The sequence below is a fragment of the Spinacia oleracea genome, chromosome 3 (genome assembly GCF_020520425.1).
Source record: "Spinacia oleracea cultivar Varoflay chromosome 3, BTI_SOV_V1, whole genome shotgun sequence".
Classification (NCBI taxonomy): Eukaryota; Viridiplantae; Streptophyta; class Magnoliopsida; order Caryophyllales; family Amaranthaceae; genus Spinacia; species Spinacia oleracea.
Window position 1 is genome coordinate 7,574,269 of NC_079489.1, and position 20,116 is coordinate 7,594,384.

General features: G+C 34.9%; 3 protein-coding genes across 3 annotated transcripts; all 3 read right to left on the bottom strand.

The window, feature by feature from the left end:
• Positions 1–5,103: 5,103 nt before the first annotated feature.
• On the bottom strand, positions 5,104–6,763 carry LOC130469344 (ankyrin repeat-containing protein NPR4-like). The gene is made up of 2 exons (XM_056838526.1): positions 6,554–6,763; positions 5,104–5,805 (listed from the first exon to the last, which is right to left on the bottom strand). The coding sequence occupies exon 2, from the start codon at positions 5,800–5,802 to the stop codon at positions 5,197–5,199; it is 606 nt and encodes a 201-aa protein (XP_056694504.1). The 5' UTR covers positions 5,803–5,805; positions 6,554–6,763; the 3' UTR covers positions 5,104–5,196.
• Positions 6,764–6,795: 32 nt separating this feature from the next.
• LOC110797101 (uncharacterized) lies at positions 6,796–9,472 on the bottom strand. Its single transcript, XM_022002199.2, has 4 exons — positions 9,421–9,472; positions 8,626–9,134; positions 7,640–8,183; positions 6,796–7,043 (listed from the first exon to the last, which is right to left on the bottom strand). The coding sequence occupies exons 2-4, from the start codon at positions 8,734–8,736 to the stop codon at positions 6,847–6,849; spliced, it is 852 nt and encodes a 283-aa protein (XP_021857891.1). The 5' UTR covers positions 8,737–9,134; positions 9,421–9,472; the 3' UTR covers positions 6,796–6,846.
• A 771-nt stretch (positions 9,473–10,243) lies between these two features.
• On the bottom strand, positions 10,244–15,419 carry LOC110797110 (ankyrin repeat-containing protein At5g02620-like). Its single transcript, XM_022002203.2, has 3 exons — positions 15,306–15,419; positions 11,656–13,495; positions 10,244–10,935 (listed from the first exon to the last, which is right to left on the bottom strand). Exon 3 carries the CDS (start codon positions 10,817–10,819, stop codon positions 10,244–10,246), a length of 576 nt encoding a protein of 191 aa, XP_021857895.1. The 5' UTR covers positions 10,820–10,935; positions 11,656–13,495; positions 15,306–15,419.
• Between the last annotated feature and the right edge of the window lie 4,697 nt (positions 15,420–20,116).

Genomic DNA, 20,116 nt, shown 5'->3' on the forward strand with positions numbered 1-20,116 from the left:
GATTTTGGATGAGTTTTATTTTAGATTTATTTTTTTAATTATTAGAGCGTTTGATTTTGGATGGTATTGTATATATTAGTAATTAATTAATTAATTTAAATATATACATGGCACCTAATTAATTATCTATGTGGCACTCGATTTTTTTAATTCAAAAATAAATTAGAAATCTTATTTTTCATTGGCCGAAACCATTAGTAATCCTAGGTGGCGCTCTAATAGTTCAGCATATAATTAATTATCTATGTGGCACTCGATTTTTTTAATTCAAAAATAAATTAGAAATCTTATTTTTCATTGGCCGAAACCATTAGTAATCCTAGATGGCGCTCTAATAGTTCAGCATATAATTAATTATCTATGTGGCACTCGATTTTTTTAATTCAAAAATAAATTAGAAATCTTATTTTTCATTGGCCGAAACCATTATTAATCCTAGGTGGCGCTCTAATAGTTCAGCAAATATGCCTCCTTTATATGGAACTTTGTTAGATTGTATTTGTCAAATTTTCCAAAAGATAAAGGAAATAAAAAATAGTTCTACGGGTGCGTTCTATTCGCTTGATTTTCACTTATCTTATCTGAACTTATTAAAATTTATCAAAACTTATTTCAGTTATAAATTGTACTTGGTATTTTCCTAAACTTAACTTATCTGAACATATTTTTCCCACAAATTCTTATGTACATGGGGTGTACGATAAATATTGTACACCGAAATTAAAGTTGACGTAAAATGCTTAAAAGTTACCATTACATATATAAAATTTACGGATTTTTCATGAAATACCCCCGAATTATGGCGTAATTCACCAAATGCCCCTCGACTTTCAGAAATTCACCAAATGCCCCTCACAAATGACTTAATATCCAAAATACCCTTACTAATGACGCGCCGTTAGTCCTCCGTTAGCCTAATTTTTAAATTCACCAAATACCCCTATTTTATTACTTATTTCATATAATACCCCTATTCTGAAACTTAATTCACCAAATACACATAACTTAAAATTACCCATTTTGATGCTCAGCGGCTAGTTTTTATGTTTGAAAATTAGCCGTTGCTTATTGTTTGCTTATAAAAACCCCTTTTCTGACTATTTATTGTAGTTTTTCTATTGTTTTGTTAATTTCATATCATTTTTGTCATGAGTTTTCTTTCAAAATCATCATCCACACCCATGAATCCACATATGTAAGAGTCCCAAACAATTTCTAATATTATGGGAGGAAATTTCCATCTGAGGCTCCGATACAACACTTAGTAAGTTTCAATTATGATCCAATAAGTTCAAGCCTCATCCAGTAAAGACAATGCACTTTAGCTGAGCAAAAGGCCAAAAAACCTCATTTTCAAAGGGATCTTATGTAAGTGAAGCTGAAGTAATTCAATCTAAAGCTAACACCTTAATTTTCTTATTATCCGAATGGTAAAGAAACTAAGAAATCAAGTTCAATAACACATACATTTTTATCACAACCTCGATTTCAACTTGGATTCATGATGTGAAAATCTTGAGTTTGGAGGCAAATCTTTGTGCCAAGATTCATGTTTTTTCACTGGTTCATGAGCTTTGGAACATACCTTAGTTTCATTTTTTTTTCTTGTTCCCTCAAATCCAAAAATAGACATTTGTCCATAAATCTGACCATGTCAATAGGACCTAGCTCAAAAGAAAAGTGGGAAAACCTTTATGCCTCGACTGTAAGGTTGAGAGAAAGTTAGGAGATTGAAGAAAGATGTTTGGAGGCAGTAGAGACAGGAGACAAAAGGGAGTTAACGTTAAATATGTGGCATGGAAGCAATAGAAGCCGAGGTAGCTGGAACATATGCGTTAGAATAAAATTAATAAGAGCTTTATTTTTAATCTGTTTGCATATGTTAAAGATATTTCCCATATTGAAAAAGGAATACCTTCCGATTGCGTGGTAAATATAATTAATTGGTCACATAAAGAATAAGGTACAAAAGAAGTAGCTATTTTCTTGAAGAGTTGCGAAGTTTTGAGGTGTTTTTAGGAGTGTTTTCTGTTTTAGTGTTGTACCGGAGCTTCAGATTGAGTGTTGTATCAGATATTCGGATGTCAAATTTTCTCCCATGATAACAAAATTTATTTGGGACTCTTACATATGTGGACTCATTGGGTGTGGATGATGATTTTGAAAGAAAACTCATGACAAAAATGATATGAAATTAACAAAATAATAGGAAAACTACAATAAACAGTCAGAAAAAGAGTATTTATAAGCAAACAATAAGCAACGGCTAATTTTCAAACACAAAAACTAGCCGTTGAGCATCAAAATGAGTAATTTTAAGTTATTGGTATTTGGTGAATTAAGTTTCTAAATAAGGGTATTTGGTGAAATAAGTATTAAAATAGGGGGTATTTGGTGAATTTGAAAACTAGGTTAACGGAGGACTAACGGCGCATCATTAGTAAGGGTATTTTGGGTATTAAGTCATTTGTGAGGGGCATTTGGTGAATTTCTGAAAGTCGAGGGGCATTTGGTGAATTACGCCAAAATTCGGGGGTATTTCATGAAAAATCCGTAAAATTTATCTACTTTTTAGTAATAAAATTTTTTCATTTTTATAAATATTCCAACAAAATCACTAATACTGTATAAAATTAATCATTTAATACTTTAAAATGTTTATCTATTAACTTTTTTTAATAATATAAAAGTTACAAAAAACTAGATAATGATTAGAACAAACTGGATAAAAGTTATTTATTGTGCACCTTGTGCATACAAGACTTTTTGTATTTTTCATGGAATAAGTGGAAAGAAAGGAAACACATAATTAAGTTTTGGAAGTTAGAAAATCTTTTCCCAAAAATAATCTAAGCCTTTATCGGTTTATCCTACCACAAAGTCCACAACTATGGTCTATGGAGATACGTGATCTGTAGGTAATTATAGGCTTTATAGCTGGTGCCTTATGCTTGAAGCCTATATGTGATGTCATATCATAAAAGACTTAGCCCCTAGCCCCCTATTTCCTACAATACTCCGTACTTCCGTAGTAACTAAATCGAATAACTCTGTAATATCATAGGATAATAAACTTCTTAATTCTTTTTTAACTTTGAAACTCATTTATTTAGAAAAAATTAACATTATTCTAATTATTACCAGTTATTTTTATAAGGGCGTTTGGTGAATTATGACAAAACTCGAAATATTTAATTAAGGGAGGTCCCAACTTTAAGGAGTCTCAACTCTAAATAGTCCTCAATCAATAAAATGACCTGCTAAACTGGTGGTTGTGTCACGTACTACTATATGTCTATACGAAGTAATCCATAACAAGTCTTCATATAGACGGAGTAGTGAAATACAACTCTAAATCTTCTAAGGAAATACCACACTTCCTTATGCAAGTTCGTCTTTCTTCTATGGTCTCTGTGGAATGAGAGAAATGATTGCATTTCTAAAAATGCTTCCTTTAATCCTTTTAGAATTTTCCATAAAGCCCACTTGGCCTATCATGAATGGGAGGCACGAGTTAATATTGATCATTACCAACTTAAGGGTACTCCTCTCACCTCACACACTTCCACTAAGAATACCACACCTACTCTCCCTATCATGGTTCGCTGGTATTGTCCATTCAAACTCAATTTCGACGGTTTAAGTAAAACTTCTTCAGCAGCAGCAGGTATGTATATATTATCATCCGTAACAATTTTGGGAAAGCCATTTATGTCTATTCCTTCAACGTTGGTCATACTTAGGCTTTCATAGCTGAGGCTATTGCTCTTCATAAAGGACTCCAGGAAGCTCGACGACTCAACATCGACTATATTGAAATAGAGGGAGATAACCTTCTCATCATCAAGAAGTCAGCTTTAGAGTTGCAAAAAGAGCCATTGGCAGTCTTACTTTAAATTATTGTGATGCATATTCAGTTTCATGCTAACTTCTCTTGAGATCAGTAGGTAGTTGCTTCGGATTACCTGTGATAATACTGATAAATGTAAGGTATGCAAGATTGAGGTGGAAATGGATTCTCTCAATCTCTCAGTAGAAACTGATTTCCCTGGTTCTTCGAAAGTGGTTTCAGTTACCATCCTACCTTTTTATGAAATTCAAACATGAAAACAAACTTTAACAGGAATGATATAGTTCATACTGACTAGTCTTAGGAGTTGCTCCTCGATCTTTAATTTGGGGGAAATTAGACTACTAGTGTAAATGGATTGTAAATTCTTGGTACATACATCATAACTTTTAGCTCTATAGTTGGGGAATGTACAAAGATGTGAAGGTCTATCAGTTTTAGTGACTCCCAAGTTACAATGTGTGCATGGAGTAAAATTGCATTTGTATCTCCATTTACAAACACTTCAAAATACTAGCATGAGTTTGCAGGTGTTTGTAAATCAAAGGTGACCATTAAGAAAATAGCAAGCATATAAATTAGGGTACAGACTTGAGAGAAGACTATCTTAACTTTTGTTGTATCTGGAAGAAAAATAGCAAGCATGCATGATTTACCAGTTACGGCTTTCCTGTAAATAGAAATTCAAAAATGGGGCTTATCATCTGAGCTTGAAATTGGTTCCTTGGCCTGTAGATGAGTAATGGAAACAACCGTAGAAAAGGAGGTGATTCTTGAGAGAATCGGGAGCTTAGACAGCTTGTTTGTTCAAAAAGTCGAAAGTTATTGCCATTACTTTGAAAATGATTAGGTGCACCGTGCACCCACGGATATTTTTAATACCCATTGGTGGTCTCTATCACATTTTCTCCTCTCATGTAAGGAGAAAATGTGAGAGAGTGCACGGTACACTCGGGTGCATATAATATGTTATAGTGTTCTACCATTACTTTGCATCAATAGGTCATTGGTGAATAAGTAATGCGATCATCTTTCAATTGTCATGGACAGCCACAAGCTACCACACCATACCAAATATGGATGTTTTTGCCCTGTAAATTTTGACAATCTGTTTACAAATACTGCATAGATGTTTACAATACAGGTAGAATTGAATCAGTAAAATTTCAACTAGAACCAAGGGGGAAAAAAACTGAAAATCATTTTCTTAATGTTGCATTTGGGTAGTGTAAAAAGACTAATACTTTGATAGGTAAAATATAGCTAAAACAACATGCATTATAGACAAATAAGGGGTGTTCACCATTTCTTTACATATAAAATAACTTACATATATAAGGAATATTTCAATAATTCTTATCCCAACAATCGCAGCAACCTGAAAGCCAAGCCAACCATATACAAGGGATACAAGGAAGCCAAGCACATTTTGTGGCAACAGTATGAAGGCAACCAGGAATAAGAGGAAATATCCTAGAAAGACGTAAATTCAATGGCTTTAAAGAACAAATGATTAAACAAGAGCAGAGCACACATACAAGGATAAAAGTCCATAATGCCTTGATGGATATTGCCACATAAACACTTGTCATAAAAGCTAGAGTTGTTCCATAAAACAATTGTTGCAGAACAAAGACGCTCAGGTCAATAAGTTTGAGTGACTCTGAAGTTCTTCCTGTCATAACCCAGATTAGGGAGAACAACGCTAGCATTGAACAGCACATTGCGTATGTATCTGAAATTATGAACACCTTAAATGCTGCTTGTCTTATGAGAACTGGATCACCATTTTGTTCATCAAATCCTCCTGGAACCGTGAAACCTGCAGCAAATGTGATAGTAGCAAGGAGTACAGCAATCACTAATAGGATGTTCACGTTTTCCTTCGTTGCTGCTTCTGACATTCCATATAAGCTTCGAGGCATTGGATACTTTTGTCTGATGAGTTCCATGATCTGTTCACAAAATGTTTACTATGAAAATCTATCTTCGTCACTTCATCAGGCAATAAAACATATGTTCGCTCACTTCCTAAATGGAGACTGAGGCGCAAAGTTATCGTCAGATGTCAACATACCTCAAAAATTAATGACAAATTAGGTGCACTACAGTTCTTAGAGCACATACTCCCAGGTAAAGATGGCTGTGGGCCGGGGAAGCCCGAGGTCCGACCCGGAACGGGCACAAAAAAAGCACGGCCCCGGCACGAGCACAAAGTCGTGGGCCGGGCTTGGGCTGTATTTTTTGGAAAAAACACGAAAAGGCACAACACGACAAAACATGCTACATTTAGTAAAATTAAGCTTAGACAGTTAGACACGACGGTCCGTGGGCCTTATGTTGGAATTTTTGGCCCAGTCCGGCCCGCCATGTTGCAGAGTGGGTTTGGTGTGGTCCGGGCCTGTTTTGGCCCATGGACCGTTAACCCGAAGCCCAGCCCAGAGCCCGTCCCACAGCCATCTTTACTCTCAGGTGACTAAATGTACTTAAACTATCTAATCATATTCTGTGGACACTAGGGTACTCCGTAGTCCGTACTGTTTAACAGACCAATGTTCAACAGAGTTTAGAAAGCCCTACTTTGTTGGGTCTGAGGCTGCGAGGGAACAAATAAAAAGGCATCCTATACCACAAATATTTTGCATCATAAATAAATTGGCAATTTTGTTACTACGTAAATACTTGAGTGTTTTGTATGCATACCTCGTGAGGCACTTAAGTTTGAGATTGAATTAAATCAATAGGTGCTTCACCATTATTGTTGACGGCATTAAGATCAACTCCATAGCAATATTCAAGTAAAACCTTCACCTTGTTGAATTGACGATTGTTTATAGCTGTGTGTAACGGTGTGTTTCCTTCATGATCTCGAGCATTGCTCAGTTTGTGAATGTGAGATATGACTTCATGTTTATCTTTTAAGGGTATGAGGTGCAGAAGCGTACGGCCATTGAGATCACGAATTTCCGCACAAGATGGGCACTTGTCAAGTATCTTTATGGTGTTTTCAATATTATAGTTACACTGAGCTGCTCTAAGTGAAGGGGTGAGGTGAGACCTTCCATATCCCTCAAGAAGGCAGCTGAAATGTTTGCTTCAAGTAGCAAATCTAGCTCACTGAGTTGTGTTGATATCCTTTCAGCATTCCGGTTGCAGAATTGAGGTAATGGCCTTTCACTTATCTGATTTCCCCCTGCAACTTCAACAATATTATGTGAAACACAAAACTTTGACTTGTGAAACAACTCAACCACTTGGTCCTTAATCCTTATTGCTTTAGTATCATGTGAAAGAGACACCTTAAACTAAACTTAAACTTGTGGTGGGATGCCTAGTCTATAATTCTATCTCCAGATCACACTTGCTATACTTCAAAAAGAAAAGAATCAAACGGTATCGTTTGGCAATCAGATGTTGGCTAGCTCTGTTTGACCAAATTGTATTGTCACAATTTGCATTGCTGGTTATTTGTTAGTTGTTTATGTGCAAAAATAACCAACTTTCAGGCAAAACATTAACAAGGCTAATGAGAAAAGGTTCATTAACCAACTTTTTTTGTTTTGTTTGACAAAAGTCGATTAAATCCTGGTAAAATTCTAAGGTACCAATCAAGGGCAAGATGTACTATGCTGAAACAAACATATGACATCATAACATGTACATCTAAAACCTATAATCTAGCAGTTACACTCGAATAATAATATTTGTAAAGCAAGCAATATCCTGCTTATCCCAACTACTTGTATCTAGCTAGACTAGCATATGCAGATAATACTTTAAAAGACTTACAGAGGGGTCCAGGTATTTGCAGATATCTTGCATAGACATGCAAAGGAGTCTCCTTATAATTGTTGACAAAGGACGCCACCTCATCATCAAGCTCTATCAAAAACCGAGCACAAGTAGAATTTCCGGCACGCAGTGCTTCATGGAGGGGTGTGTTGCCTTCTGAATTCCTTACTCTCCACGGTGGAGTACTATAAAGAAATGAAGCACCCATGTCTAAGACCCTTTGGAAGGTATTCTTGCAGGATATTGTCAATTCATGTGCAGCTGAAGTCCTAGCCCTCGCCGCAAAATGGAGTGGCGTATCACCATTAGCATTTGTCTGACAAAGAAGGATGGGAATTCTTTGAAGAATTTTTTTAATAAACTCTATTGGTTGAGTTGATTTTGGACTAATTGCTGTATGAAGAATATTATTTCCTTCCATGGAACGTGAGAGTAGATAGATGTCATCATGTCGAGAAAGAAATTGCACATCCCCGGTTATGGATGCCTTATATAATTCCTTTTTCATCATTCCATTCATGGCTATGTCTGTCTCATCCCTCTGCACCAGTGACATGCAAATATGCAATACATTGAATTATATGAATTTTCGGATGAAAATCAAAAAAAATGTGTGGGTGAATCAGTGTGTACAAAAAGAAATTCGCGGTAGCAAATGGGTCTCCAATAAACCTTCATATCCACTACTACCACCGTTTCAAAATGATCCTTACACTTTCTGTTTTAGTCTGTTTCATAATATTCTTCACAATATTATTAAAGTATACATTGAGACGAATCAAACAAGACCCCACATGAATATGTTTTTTCTTATGTATTGAAAATAATTTAGAGAATTCTCATCAATTGTGAACAGTGTCAAAATTTTAAATTGGAACATCATTATGGAACGGAGGTAGTAGTTCACAATATTAAAAAAAAGTGCATATATATAATGAGTAATGATCGAGTAGGTGAAAATAAAAGATCTTAGTACTACGTACCATTTTGTTAGCGAAATTATCCTGTGATTGGATTAAATCCCATGGCGAGATGGCATGGCTGCTTTTGATAGTGAAGTCTGCAGAACATTCCATAAGAACTCTCACCTTCATAAAATCAGAGTTCTTTATAGCTAGATGCAAAGGAGTTTCTCCGTTAAAATCTTGCTCGTCCTTAAGAGCATTGATCTCTGGAATTTCCAATGCCCTTTTCCCATCTTCATAATTCTCTATTTGTATTAGGTGCAATATGTTTCTTCCATTAAGATCCAGCTGCTCTGCAAACTGCGGATTGTGATTTATTAGAACCAAAATGAAAGGTAAATTGCTCTTGCAACATGATGCCCTGAGTAACGGAGTCAATTCATCTATGTCATGCTTAGAGGCTGCAGAACTTGGTTTTCACAGCAACATGTATATTAGACGTAGCAAATCTTCTTTCAGGTTACCTCCTTTTACACTTGATGGCTTGATCATTCCATTTTTTGACACTTCATAGGTTATCAAAGCCTCTAACCAAGCACAAGAAACAAAAAGAATGTCAACTCATATTTTTGAAAGAAAAAAATTCACAATATTATGATCTATCAACCATTTGGTAGGACCATAAAAATGGTGTAAATGGTAATGAATTTGTATAAGAAAAGTTTCATGCCCATGAGTACTAAAATAATCTGCCGATAGTCTAAAACTCAAATATTTTCAAATGGATCACTGACCAAACAATAATAAGTGAACCTTCATTTAGCAACATGCATTAATAAAATGGTAGTGTAAGAGTAGAATGTCTCTGGATACCTTTATCTTTGCTGGAAAGGAGAGTCTCATAAGTCCTAACTCTGAATTTATTTGCCTAATCAATCAGAGTGTAACAGAAATATTTCAATCTTCAATCTAGGGTATCGAGGAATATATAGTTACCTAATATTGCAGAGAAAAAAAGTTATTTATTGACCAAACCCATCTAAGAAAACTCTAGAGCTTCTTCAATTGCAGGTAAATTATACTATCTCCGTCTCATTTTAGTTGCTACATTTGACCCAAAAACTTCTCACAAAAAATGGTCAAATGGAGCGACCGAGCGAGTAAAAGAGACGGAGGGAGTACAAATATTTTTCTTTAATTTACTTCAAATGCTAAGACTAGAGCTTCTTCTTCAACTGCAGGAAAATTACACTTTAGCTTCTTCAAATGCACGAATACAAGCATTTTGCTAAGATTGAGTTAAGATAAGAAACCCAGATCTCTAATACCTCCTCCATTTCATTTGTTATGACATTTTTCTTTTTCATGGTCACCAATTCACAACTTTGAATGAGGAAAAGTTGATATTATGAAAATATGCATTGAGAAAAATCCAACACACTCCCACTTGATAATGTTATTTCCATATACACCCTTCTTTTCTTATGTTCTACTCACTTATTGTAGACTCTTGTTTCTAGGAAAATATGGAAAAGGTGAGTGGATGTAAGAAAATATGGTCAATGTTTGGGAAGTTTGACCCCAAAAAAGAAAATGTTCCAAATGATATGAAACATAGGAAGTACAATCTTAAAGACTTTGCCATTCAGAGATGCATATGTTACGAGGAAATAAAACAGCAGATGCATGTGAAGAATTAAAAAAACACTAAATTACCACCAATCCTGGAGCAAATTTTTGCTGCCAAATGCAAAGGAGTTTCTCTGGAATTGTTGACAGAGATAGCCAAGCTATTATCAACACTTATAAGGAACAACGCGACTTGAATTTTGCCTCTTTTGATTGCGGTGTGAAGAGGTGTATCCCCTTCTGAATTTTTCACCCTCCATAAAGGCATACTACCATTTTGTCCAGCTGCAGCTGCCTCAGCATCACGGTAAAATGTGACGAGAAGTTTGGTGATCTCCTTGTTGCCTTGCCTGGCCGAGACATGAAGGGCTGTTTCACCCTTGGAGTTGGTCTGGGAAATGAGAATAGGGAATCTTTTAAGAGCTTCAGCAATGAAACTGAGGTTGTGACCAGTACGTGCTGCTACATGAAGGATAGTATTCCTCTCTTCTAAGGTAACAGTAAGAAAATAGATGTCAACTTGATTAGATCTGCTTGTCCCAGAAGTAGCTTCTTCACCTGACCCTTGATTGGGGAAGATGCTCATGTCCCCATTCACAGCCGCTGCATAAAGCTCCAAGGACATTGTTATGTCGTCCTCCATTGTTGTCCGTAATGCTGTCTTCTGTTTCACTGTCAGATCACAAGCTAATGTTTGTGTTGGTAAAAGTCAACTCTGAATTAAGGCAACTCTGCTAGTATTTGTAATATACTTTAAGCCTGATAAAATTTGGAACACTCCATTAGTGAATATTAAAATGTGTAATTGATCTTTGACCAACAAAGCTGAAAGTTGTTACTTAGAAATTAAGGATGTTGCTTATGAAGTTTCCATGAAATTCAGTGATCAAAAGAAAATTAATGACATGTTGATAATATATGACGCTTGCACCATACAAAAGTGAATTTAGCTAAAATACATCAATGGATTTGTGTTAGTGTTTTATATATTGCAAGTATGCGGTGACTTTCATAGATAGATCCGAAGAACATGTCAAATCCACAAGGAAATTTGGACACTTTGACTAAGCAATGAATTGCTATCAGAAAGTACGTCAATCCAATTTTACACTAGTGATCAAACTATAAACTAATGCTAACTACTAGTAACAGAAGGAAGATCCAATATAAAAACATCTATGAATCCAGGTTTAAGCATCCCAATTGACATATTATAATGCTCAACTAGTCACCAGTGCACCCTTCAGTAACCAATAACCCTCCCGCAGGGAATTTCAGCCTCCCTAAAATGTATCATATCTATTCGCATGGAATCAATAATAGAGAGACTTTATGCAGAGCATCCTAATTTCCTAACAATCAATTTAAATCCACTTATTCCCTTAGGGAGAAGCATGTTCTTTATCTTTTGAGGAAAATCTGTATCAAAACATGAAGTAATTAAAAGAGATAAAATAAAGTACTCTGTAGTAAACGTACCTCAAAACTTTCATAGGGACCTGTTTTTTTCCTCCTTTAGATGCAATATGCAGAGGTGTATCCCTACCGAAACTTTCACTCCATAGAGACTCAGTACTATTGGTTCCACTTGCAGCTGCCTCGACATCACTGTAAAACTATGTGATGTCCTTGTTGCCTTGCTAAGCCGAGAAGTGAAGAGCAGTTTTTCCCTTGGAGTTATTCAGGATAATAAGAGTGGTTAATCTTTAAAGAACTTTCACTATGATATTAAGATTTTGTCTATTTCGTGCTGATACATGTATGAAGGTATTCCCATCTTCCGGCATACAAGTGAGGAAATATTTGTCAATTTCATTAGATCTGCTTGTTGGCTCCTTTCTTGTCCCTTGCTCATTGGGGAGGTTGCTTAAAAGTTAAAACCCCTTTCACAGCTGATGTATAAAGCTCCATAGATATTGGGTAATGTGTTTTTTTCCTTGCTTCCATATGACAAACAAATCCTCCTTTATACTCCATGTTACACAGCTCTACACTCAGCCAAATCTATGTTTTGTTCTATACATCGTATGTAATTCTCCCAACTTATTGGGAGTACCACTGAGTGGATGACTGGTTAAAGTCTTGCAGAAGGTACCCAAGAATCAGATCTTATCTACATCATTGCCCTTTGTGGCTCTCTCTACACCGGAATTATTGGGAGTACCATTGACCTGAAATTTATATTTAATCAGTCACAGTATAAGTATATCTCCGTGTAGTCAATCATTGACCAAGCAAGCTGTGAGTTAATCAAGGGGATTTTGTTAGGGGACAAGTCTCAAGTCTGTTTAGCTTTACTTTTGTATAAATAAGTTGCATCATAGATTGTAATCTTCATTCAAGAATTAATACAAACATCTTCATCTTATTCTCTATTCTCTCTCTAAAGCATTATAATTCTTCTTCTGGTCTTCTTCTATCTTCTTCTATATTCTGCCTCTTCTTCTACATTCTATCATCTCTTTCAGAGAATTATCAGCAGTGACTTAGTGTCCTGCATCAGATTTCCTATGAAGTTTCAATGTAATGTAATTTGTGTAAGTGTGACAAAAGGAAAAGTGACGCAAGTTGACATATACATGCATCTACTGAATATGAAATGTAGTTTACTTGAAATGCTTCAAAGAAATTGCTGGTCTATTAAAGTAATAATTAGTCAATGGTTATCAAGGATATTATACTAATAAGAACCTTCCTATGCAAACACTGAAACATGACTAGCAGTACAACTAAAATCCACATTTCAAGCACATGGTTGGGGTACATGATAGTAGTGGAAACTACAAAATTAAAGATAACCTAACATCCTAGTGACGTTTGACTTCCTATTGACATGCATCAAGGATGACTTGCCAATCAAAAAGTCAACCATTCAGAGAAGTCTTAGCCCTGGGTTGACATATGAGTCAAAGACTCAATTAGGATACGATCACTAATATTCCAGCTCGATGCTAAAGTCTACCTGTCAATGTTTTCATCTTGGACCATCTTATAGGCCATGTCCTAGTGAACAAGTTTCAGAAGCAGGAGGAAATTAGTTAGATGACCAATATCAAGAAATACAGGGAAAGTCATGTAGTAAGCAACCGATGAACTTATCAACGAAGGAATCAATCATCATAGGAAAAAAAGGTGCACAAAAGTCTCTATATAGCACAAGCCTGTGGTCCTGTGAAAAAGATCTAGTGGGCATGACCACCAACAAGGATAGTGTCTCGGCTTCATCTTTGAAACAAAATGGTGAAGACGCTTTAGGTCTCTACGGCAATATTGCTTGAGCTCAGAAGATAGGTCCAATGGGACTCAATCTTTGATTCTCCTACACATAAAAATCAGTTTTCAATACCAACACAAAGTAGTACCATATATTCCAGCATAAATCACCAGAACTTGAAGCTAATTGAAGCTCTAAAAGCAAAGTTCCTGAAGCTTTCCAGTCCAATCAGTAACGAACCACTCATATGACCAGTAGTCCAGTGCTATCTTCATTAGTCTTCCATTTTCAGCCCTTGGGATGACATGGCTTCACGAATATTTCAAATGTAAAAGCTGCAATTTTTAGCACAAGAGTAAGGGTGTGAACTGTGAACAGACTCTTGTACTTGTGCATGGTGCGCTGCAACCTCACTCTGAAAGGCCCATACATCCTTAGAGCATGTTTGGTATAGAACTTTTAAGTGATGGAAATGGAATCAACTAACTATTTCCATTATCTAATGTTTGGAATGAGAGGAGTGGTAACACAATCCATTTCCAGAGGGTAACCATTATCACCATTTGTTACCTCTTCCTACCCTATGGTAACACCATTGTAACCTCCATCAATCCTCAATTTGTTACAAGTGATTCATTTCCTAAGATATACCAAATACCTAATATTGGTAATAGCTACCACTATCTTTTCCCCTTCTTATTTATTTTCTTTCCTACGTTTATACCAAACATGCCCTTATTGTCCATCACAAGCAAATCCTATTGCTGAATCCTGATGAAGGGGGCTTGCTACATTTCGAAGCACAATTGAGAGAACAAAACTCAGAGGGCCTGGAAGGTATGATAACATGAAACCTCACATCCTTGCTAATGTACTTGTTGGTGAATTAAGACTAAAATCATCAAGTAATACAAACCCAAGCAAGAGAGACCTCCGGGGATTTGAAACTTTGAACCCTTGTGATCAAGGAAAGTTGAAGACCTTCGTTAAAGAGAACATAAATTGAGAATGCATAGGGGCTATCTTTTCCTCCATCTACAATGGGTAATATGATCAAGCACTAGGCGTACCACAAACAACATTAATAACAAGCTTGTAATGATCATACTACTGAGATACCATTAACAACGCACGAGTAAGTGGAAGGGTCACAATCGTAAATAAATAAACAACTTCGATCAAGCCTCAGGAGTTACTCTTATTGCCATTTTGTTTTAAGGTAGAACCCACAACGGACTTGTAAGTGGTTCCAACTCTCCTTCTCATTGACGGGTACAATTTAACTATTAACGGAGTTTAACACAAATGTGATGATTGTTGTTTTCTCCTAAACCACAATTCTAGTACTTCCCATTCCTTAAAAACGATAATCCGACTCCAAAATTGAAGTGATATGTTCTCACATTCAGTTCAGCAAATCAGGAGTTAATGGTGAATCTCAAGACCTATTTGTGGCACAAAATGTATCCTTTCCTTGGTCACAATTCATACAGTATTTAGAAATTATCTAAATTTCCTCAAGTAACAAACAAAGTTATCCCACTTCAGTGACATCTCATGAAGTTGTTGATCGGGTGCTAGTGCTATGGAACCAAATTTGAAAATTCAATTTAACAAAAACCCTGAAGTTATCTAGTTTACAGAGTTATAACAGAAAATATTATTGTAAAATCATAATGATTACCAAATCAATGACATTTGTTGCAACAGGAACTTATGTTCATACAAAACAGGATGTAAAATAAAAATTCCAGCAACAAATCAGATATAAAAAACCAAATTCCGAATGAACTGGGAATGAGAATCATCCTAAAATCAAGTTTACAAGCATTCAAATTTCATACATGGGAAGAATTGAAGATAAGTTATATTATATTAACAAGTATTACAGGCGCGAAAAGGGGAAATTCAATACCTCTATGGCTCTATGCAGTGGAGATACTGACAGGCGAACACCAGAAGCATAGTAGGTAATAAAATCCAACATGGAGTAGAAAAATAAAATGGGCGGTGTAGATTAGGAATTTCAGGGGTTAATTAATTCCCACTATTTCCTCTATTTGGGGGAAGAATGTTAAGATGGATAAAATGTAGAATTACCGGTGGGCCGGTCTGTCACAAACTCACAACCCATCCCCAACACGGTCCGACAGTAGGTTACACGGGCCATCTATTTAAATGACCCATGACACAATCCGCTTAGCCTGAGTTGTTTTTCATGGGTTGTGAGTCGAGTTTTTCCAACACATACCACTTCGACTCATCCCTCTTGAGTCTTGACCCAACACAACTCATGTTGGCATACCCGACCCAACCCACGACACCCAACCCATGAACCATGTCCACCTGCCACACGAACCCAACACACCTGACTATCTGACCTATACAAGCCATGATCCAACACGCATGACCCAACCCACTTGGCCATATTACCCATTTGCCCGTAATCCTGTGCCACCCGAATCCAATACACCTAACCGAAATCACCTGACTATCTGACCTATACGACCCAGGCCATGATCCAACACACATGACCCAACCCACTTGACTCTATGACCCATCTGACCCATAATCCTAATTTAAGTTATTTTAGATTTTAGAAATGCTAATACATGTAAATTTTAACGTTTAAATGTACATTAGCTATATTTTTATCAATTTATAACATAAAAATTAATCAATTTAAGTTCATACTTAATTTTGAATTTTTTTTTATGCTTAAGTAATCATCCAAACCATTTAACCCATTCAAACTGATTAGACCCACCTAACCCAACCCACATTAGGCCCAAAATACGTAGACCTATTCAAACCCACCCCACCTACATTAGCCCCTACCAGTCCAAACCATTTACCTGAACAACCACATTAGCTGCAAAACACACATAGACTAGTCCAAACCCACCTGACCGACCCACATGACCTCACAACCCATCATCCCCCAAAATAGATCCAAACCACTAGACTCACTCAACCAACACAATCCATCCAACCCGCGATCCAAGACGTATTGTGCCCATCTTACCCGACCCAGTCCACGTAACCACCATGTTTCGGTTCTGTGTTAACATCCCCAACCCACAACCATCAATCCCGTTCCAGGCCCCTAGGGCGAGTCTAGTTGGCCATATGTAGTAAGGAGCTTCGAACACTTGACTCATCGTAAATGAACCCTCGATCTTAACCACTAAGTCAAGACACAAGACTTCATTGGTGTACGTTGTACATAAATTATTTTTTATTAAAACAACCATCAGGAATGACACATATCACTTTCTGGTGAAAAAAAATTCCACCAAAACTTTTTTCCCCTTTTATTCATTTATTTATTTCAATATCTTTTTATGCAAAAGATTTAGTATATTTGACTAAAATTTTCCAAAAGGTCTTGTGCGCACAAGGTGTACAATAAATTTATTGTACACCAAGATAACTTTTATTCAATTTTTTGTAACTTTAACCTACTTTTGGTAAACTTTTATATTAGTAAAAAAGAGTTGATAGATAAACATTTTAAAGGGTTAAATGATTAATTTTATACATTATTAGTGATTTTGAAGAAATAAATTTTATTAAAATGAAAATTTTTATCACTAAAAGTATATAACTTTTACATATATAAGTTTAACTTTTAAGTAGTTTGAGTTAACTTTTACTCCGGTGTACAATATTTATTGTACACCCATTGTAAATAAGAATTTGTGAAAATTTTCTCGTTCCTTATCTATTTTCTCTTGGATAAATTTTCAGCTATAATTTTATTTCTCAAAAAATAATATTTGTAAGATCATAAAATATATCCTGACTTTATTAATCTTTTGAAAATATGTCAAATCTTTTGTACTTTGTACTACTTTACTTTTTAACAACTCCTTTATTACTCAAACTAGTATAGGACCCGTGCCATGCACGGTAATCCAAAATTATTGATATGTTATAAATATGTTTTTTAAAAAATATTTCGTATCCATCTATTATGTACCACTAATATTTCGTTTTTCAAATACTTCGTATAATTATTAATTTCCATTGTTCTTACGGTGCATAAGTGAACAATCTATCTACTAATAATATGCATATATACATGAATAAGAAACAATTTTAATTTTTTATACTAAATATGGATATACAATTTGGCAAAGGAAAAAGACATTTTTTTTTTTTTGTAAAAACACATTGCACTTTAGACAATATTATAATCTCATAATCTTGAACCTGGTAATTTGAATAGGTGTTAAACCAAAAAGGGAAAAAAAAAATTGAGAAGCAATTTTCTCCTCTGTTCCACCGCCTAAAATTGATTCATGCCAAAAAAAAAAAAAAAACCAGATCGATTCAAGCCAAACCAAAAGACAAAGTAAATTAGGCCTAAATTGTTGGTTTGCAAGATTTCTTTCACACCTTCCAAAATTTAGATCAAGCTTTTACAAAACTGTTTTGGTAATCCAATACAAATTAAAACTCCAAATAAATCTTTCACACTTTCCAAATTTTGAAGTTGATTTAGGTAGAAATCGTTCACCATCTCCGTCGTTCTTCCTCCTAATGTCTTCCAGGTTAGTATAATACAATTTTGGTTGAATTCTGAATTTTTGGAAGGTGTGAAAGAAATCTAGGTTAGTACCCGTGCAATGCACAATTATAACAACAAAACTGTAAAAATTATATTGCAATTTATTAAAATTACAAACATTTGTAAAAACTATATTGAAATTTATTAAAATTACAAACAAATTAGTAATCTCAATGTTGAATATTATTATTATCTAGCACTATATAAAAAATTTCCACCAAGTAGCAAGGGTTAAATTTAGCAAAGCTTTAGGAGGAAAACTCTCTCATATACTTCGTGGTGGATAAAATACGTACTCCAGATTCCTCGTATACTCTGTGTAGAAAGTAAAACTTTTCATGGCTGAGTTAACCTAGGACCCTTCATGTTATCAAAAATTAATATACTACATAGTAGTAGTAGGTGATGCAGAAAGGAGTGTTTGGCTACCCTAACAACGGGAAAAAGTACAACAATTAGGGAATCTCCATAGTAATCTATAAACTCAATCAAATGTTTATGGTGTAAAGCTTAACATAGGGGGAAAAAATACAAAACAAATACTCCGTAGTAACTTGTGAGTGTACTATACTATTTACAATGTTGCTCCAAGACTTACAACTTATTCTTGGTCTATAATAGTTTGAACTCTCGATATATGTAGAACGTAGTTGATCTGCAAGAAAACAACAGCACGAAAGTCAGATAAGAAAGTAAAGAGATTTTTTTTTAAATGGAGACAAAAGGATAGATTATATTTAGTCTTACCTTCTCGATGTTAGTATCCTGCAATGGATGACAATTTTTTTTGCAAATATACATTATTATAATAGTATATTCAGATAAGAAAAATAAATAGTAGCAAGACAAAAAAAAAAAAAAATATATACATACCTCTCTTTAAAATCATTTATCTTCGCAATATCAGTATTTTATACGGAGTAGTCACAAATAGCGAACTCGATATTCCAACAACACCTTACATGCATGAGAAAGATAAACGCATAAGAAAGCAAAACCAAATCAATACATAAAATGACAATCGAGGCTTTCTTTCAACACAAATAATATATACCATGAAAAGCCTTGATTTTTGTTTACTGGATGGCAATAAAAAGTTGACAATTTGGATGATTAGATAAGTATTCTGTCAACTGATCAGCATATTGATTCCACAAAGTGCAACTCAATAATTTTTTTCTAAAATTGACAACATAACAAAATTAGTATAATAGTCATAATTGTATTTGCTTTAAGATAAATTGGAAATACACTTATAGCAAATCCTCTAGTTGAACATTGAGCATCTCTAATAAATTGATCTGCTGATAATACTCCAGGAAGATAACCAATACAATATGTTTTCACAAAAAACCATAGTAATAATAAATAATATACCTAAAATAAATATAATACTTAAAAAATAAGTTCGATATTTTACACCAACTAATACAGTGTTGTCTAGATCTTTTAATGCTTCATAGGACTTAAAATCAAAACCATGTATAGGAATAGTCTATCCAACCACTTCTACCACTGGAGTAAACATTCTAAAATTAATTTTGTATGGATGCATCGTGGGTTTATATTGTATGCTTCTCCTTGGGTGAAAACATCCTTAACTTTCGCAATAAAAGCTCTTTTTATAGAAGCTTGAATCTTGCCTCCCTGTTATACAATAAAAGTAAAATAAAAAAAGTAGTTAGCATCATACTATTTGACTACTAATATTAACATTATATTGAATATAGCACAATACGAATGATGGAATTACCTCTACATCTAGTAAAACCATTTCAATAGTATACATTTTACTCGGATTATTGAATGCAGGAACTGTGCATAGTCGGATAACCCTTGCTTGCATCGTTATGTTTTCTATAGACGAATTAATGTTGTGAATGAGACTAAAATTTCCTGCCATTTTTTTTCTCACAAATAACATTTAGGTTAATATTTTTTTGATATTATGGTTGGATGAGCACGGAATATATACAGTTGATTATGGTCGTTTGAATTAGGTGTAACCCTAATTCTTTGTGATTAATGGATTATTGATTAGCTACTATATTCTAGATATTCAGTATTCACGCATATTCAGGGCCTTTTAATTTTTAATTTTTTAAATCAGTAATCTCTCCCATATAATTTATGCTACATGGAACATTTTTTAG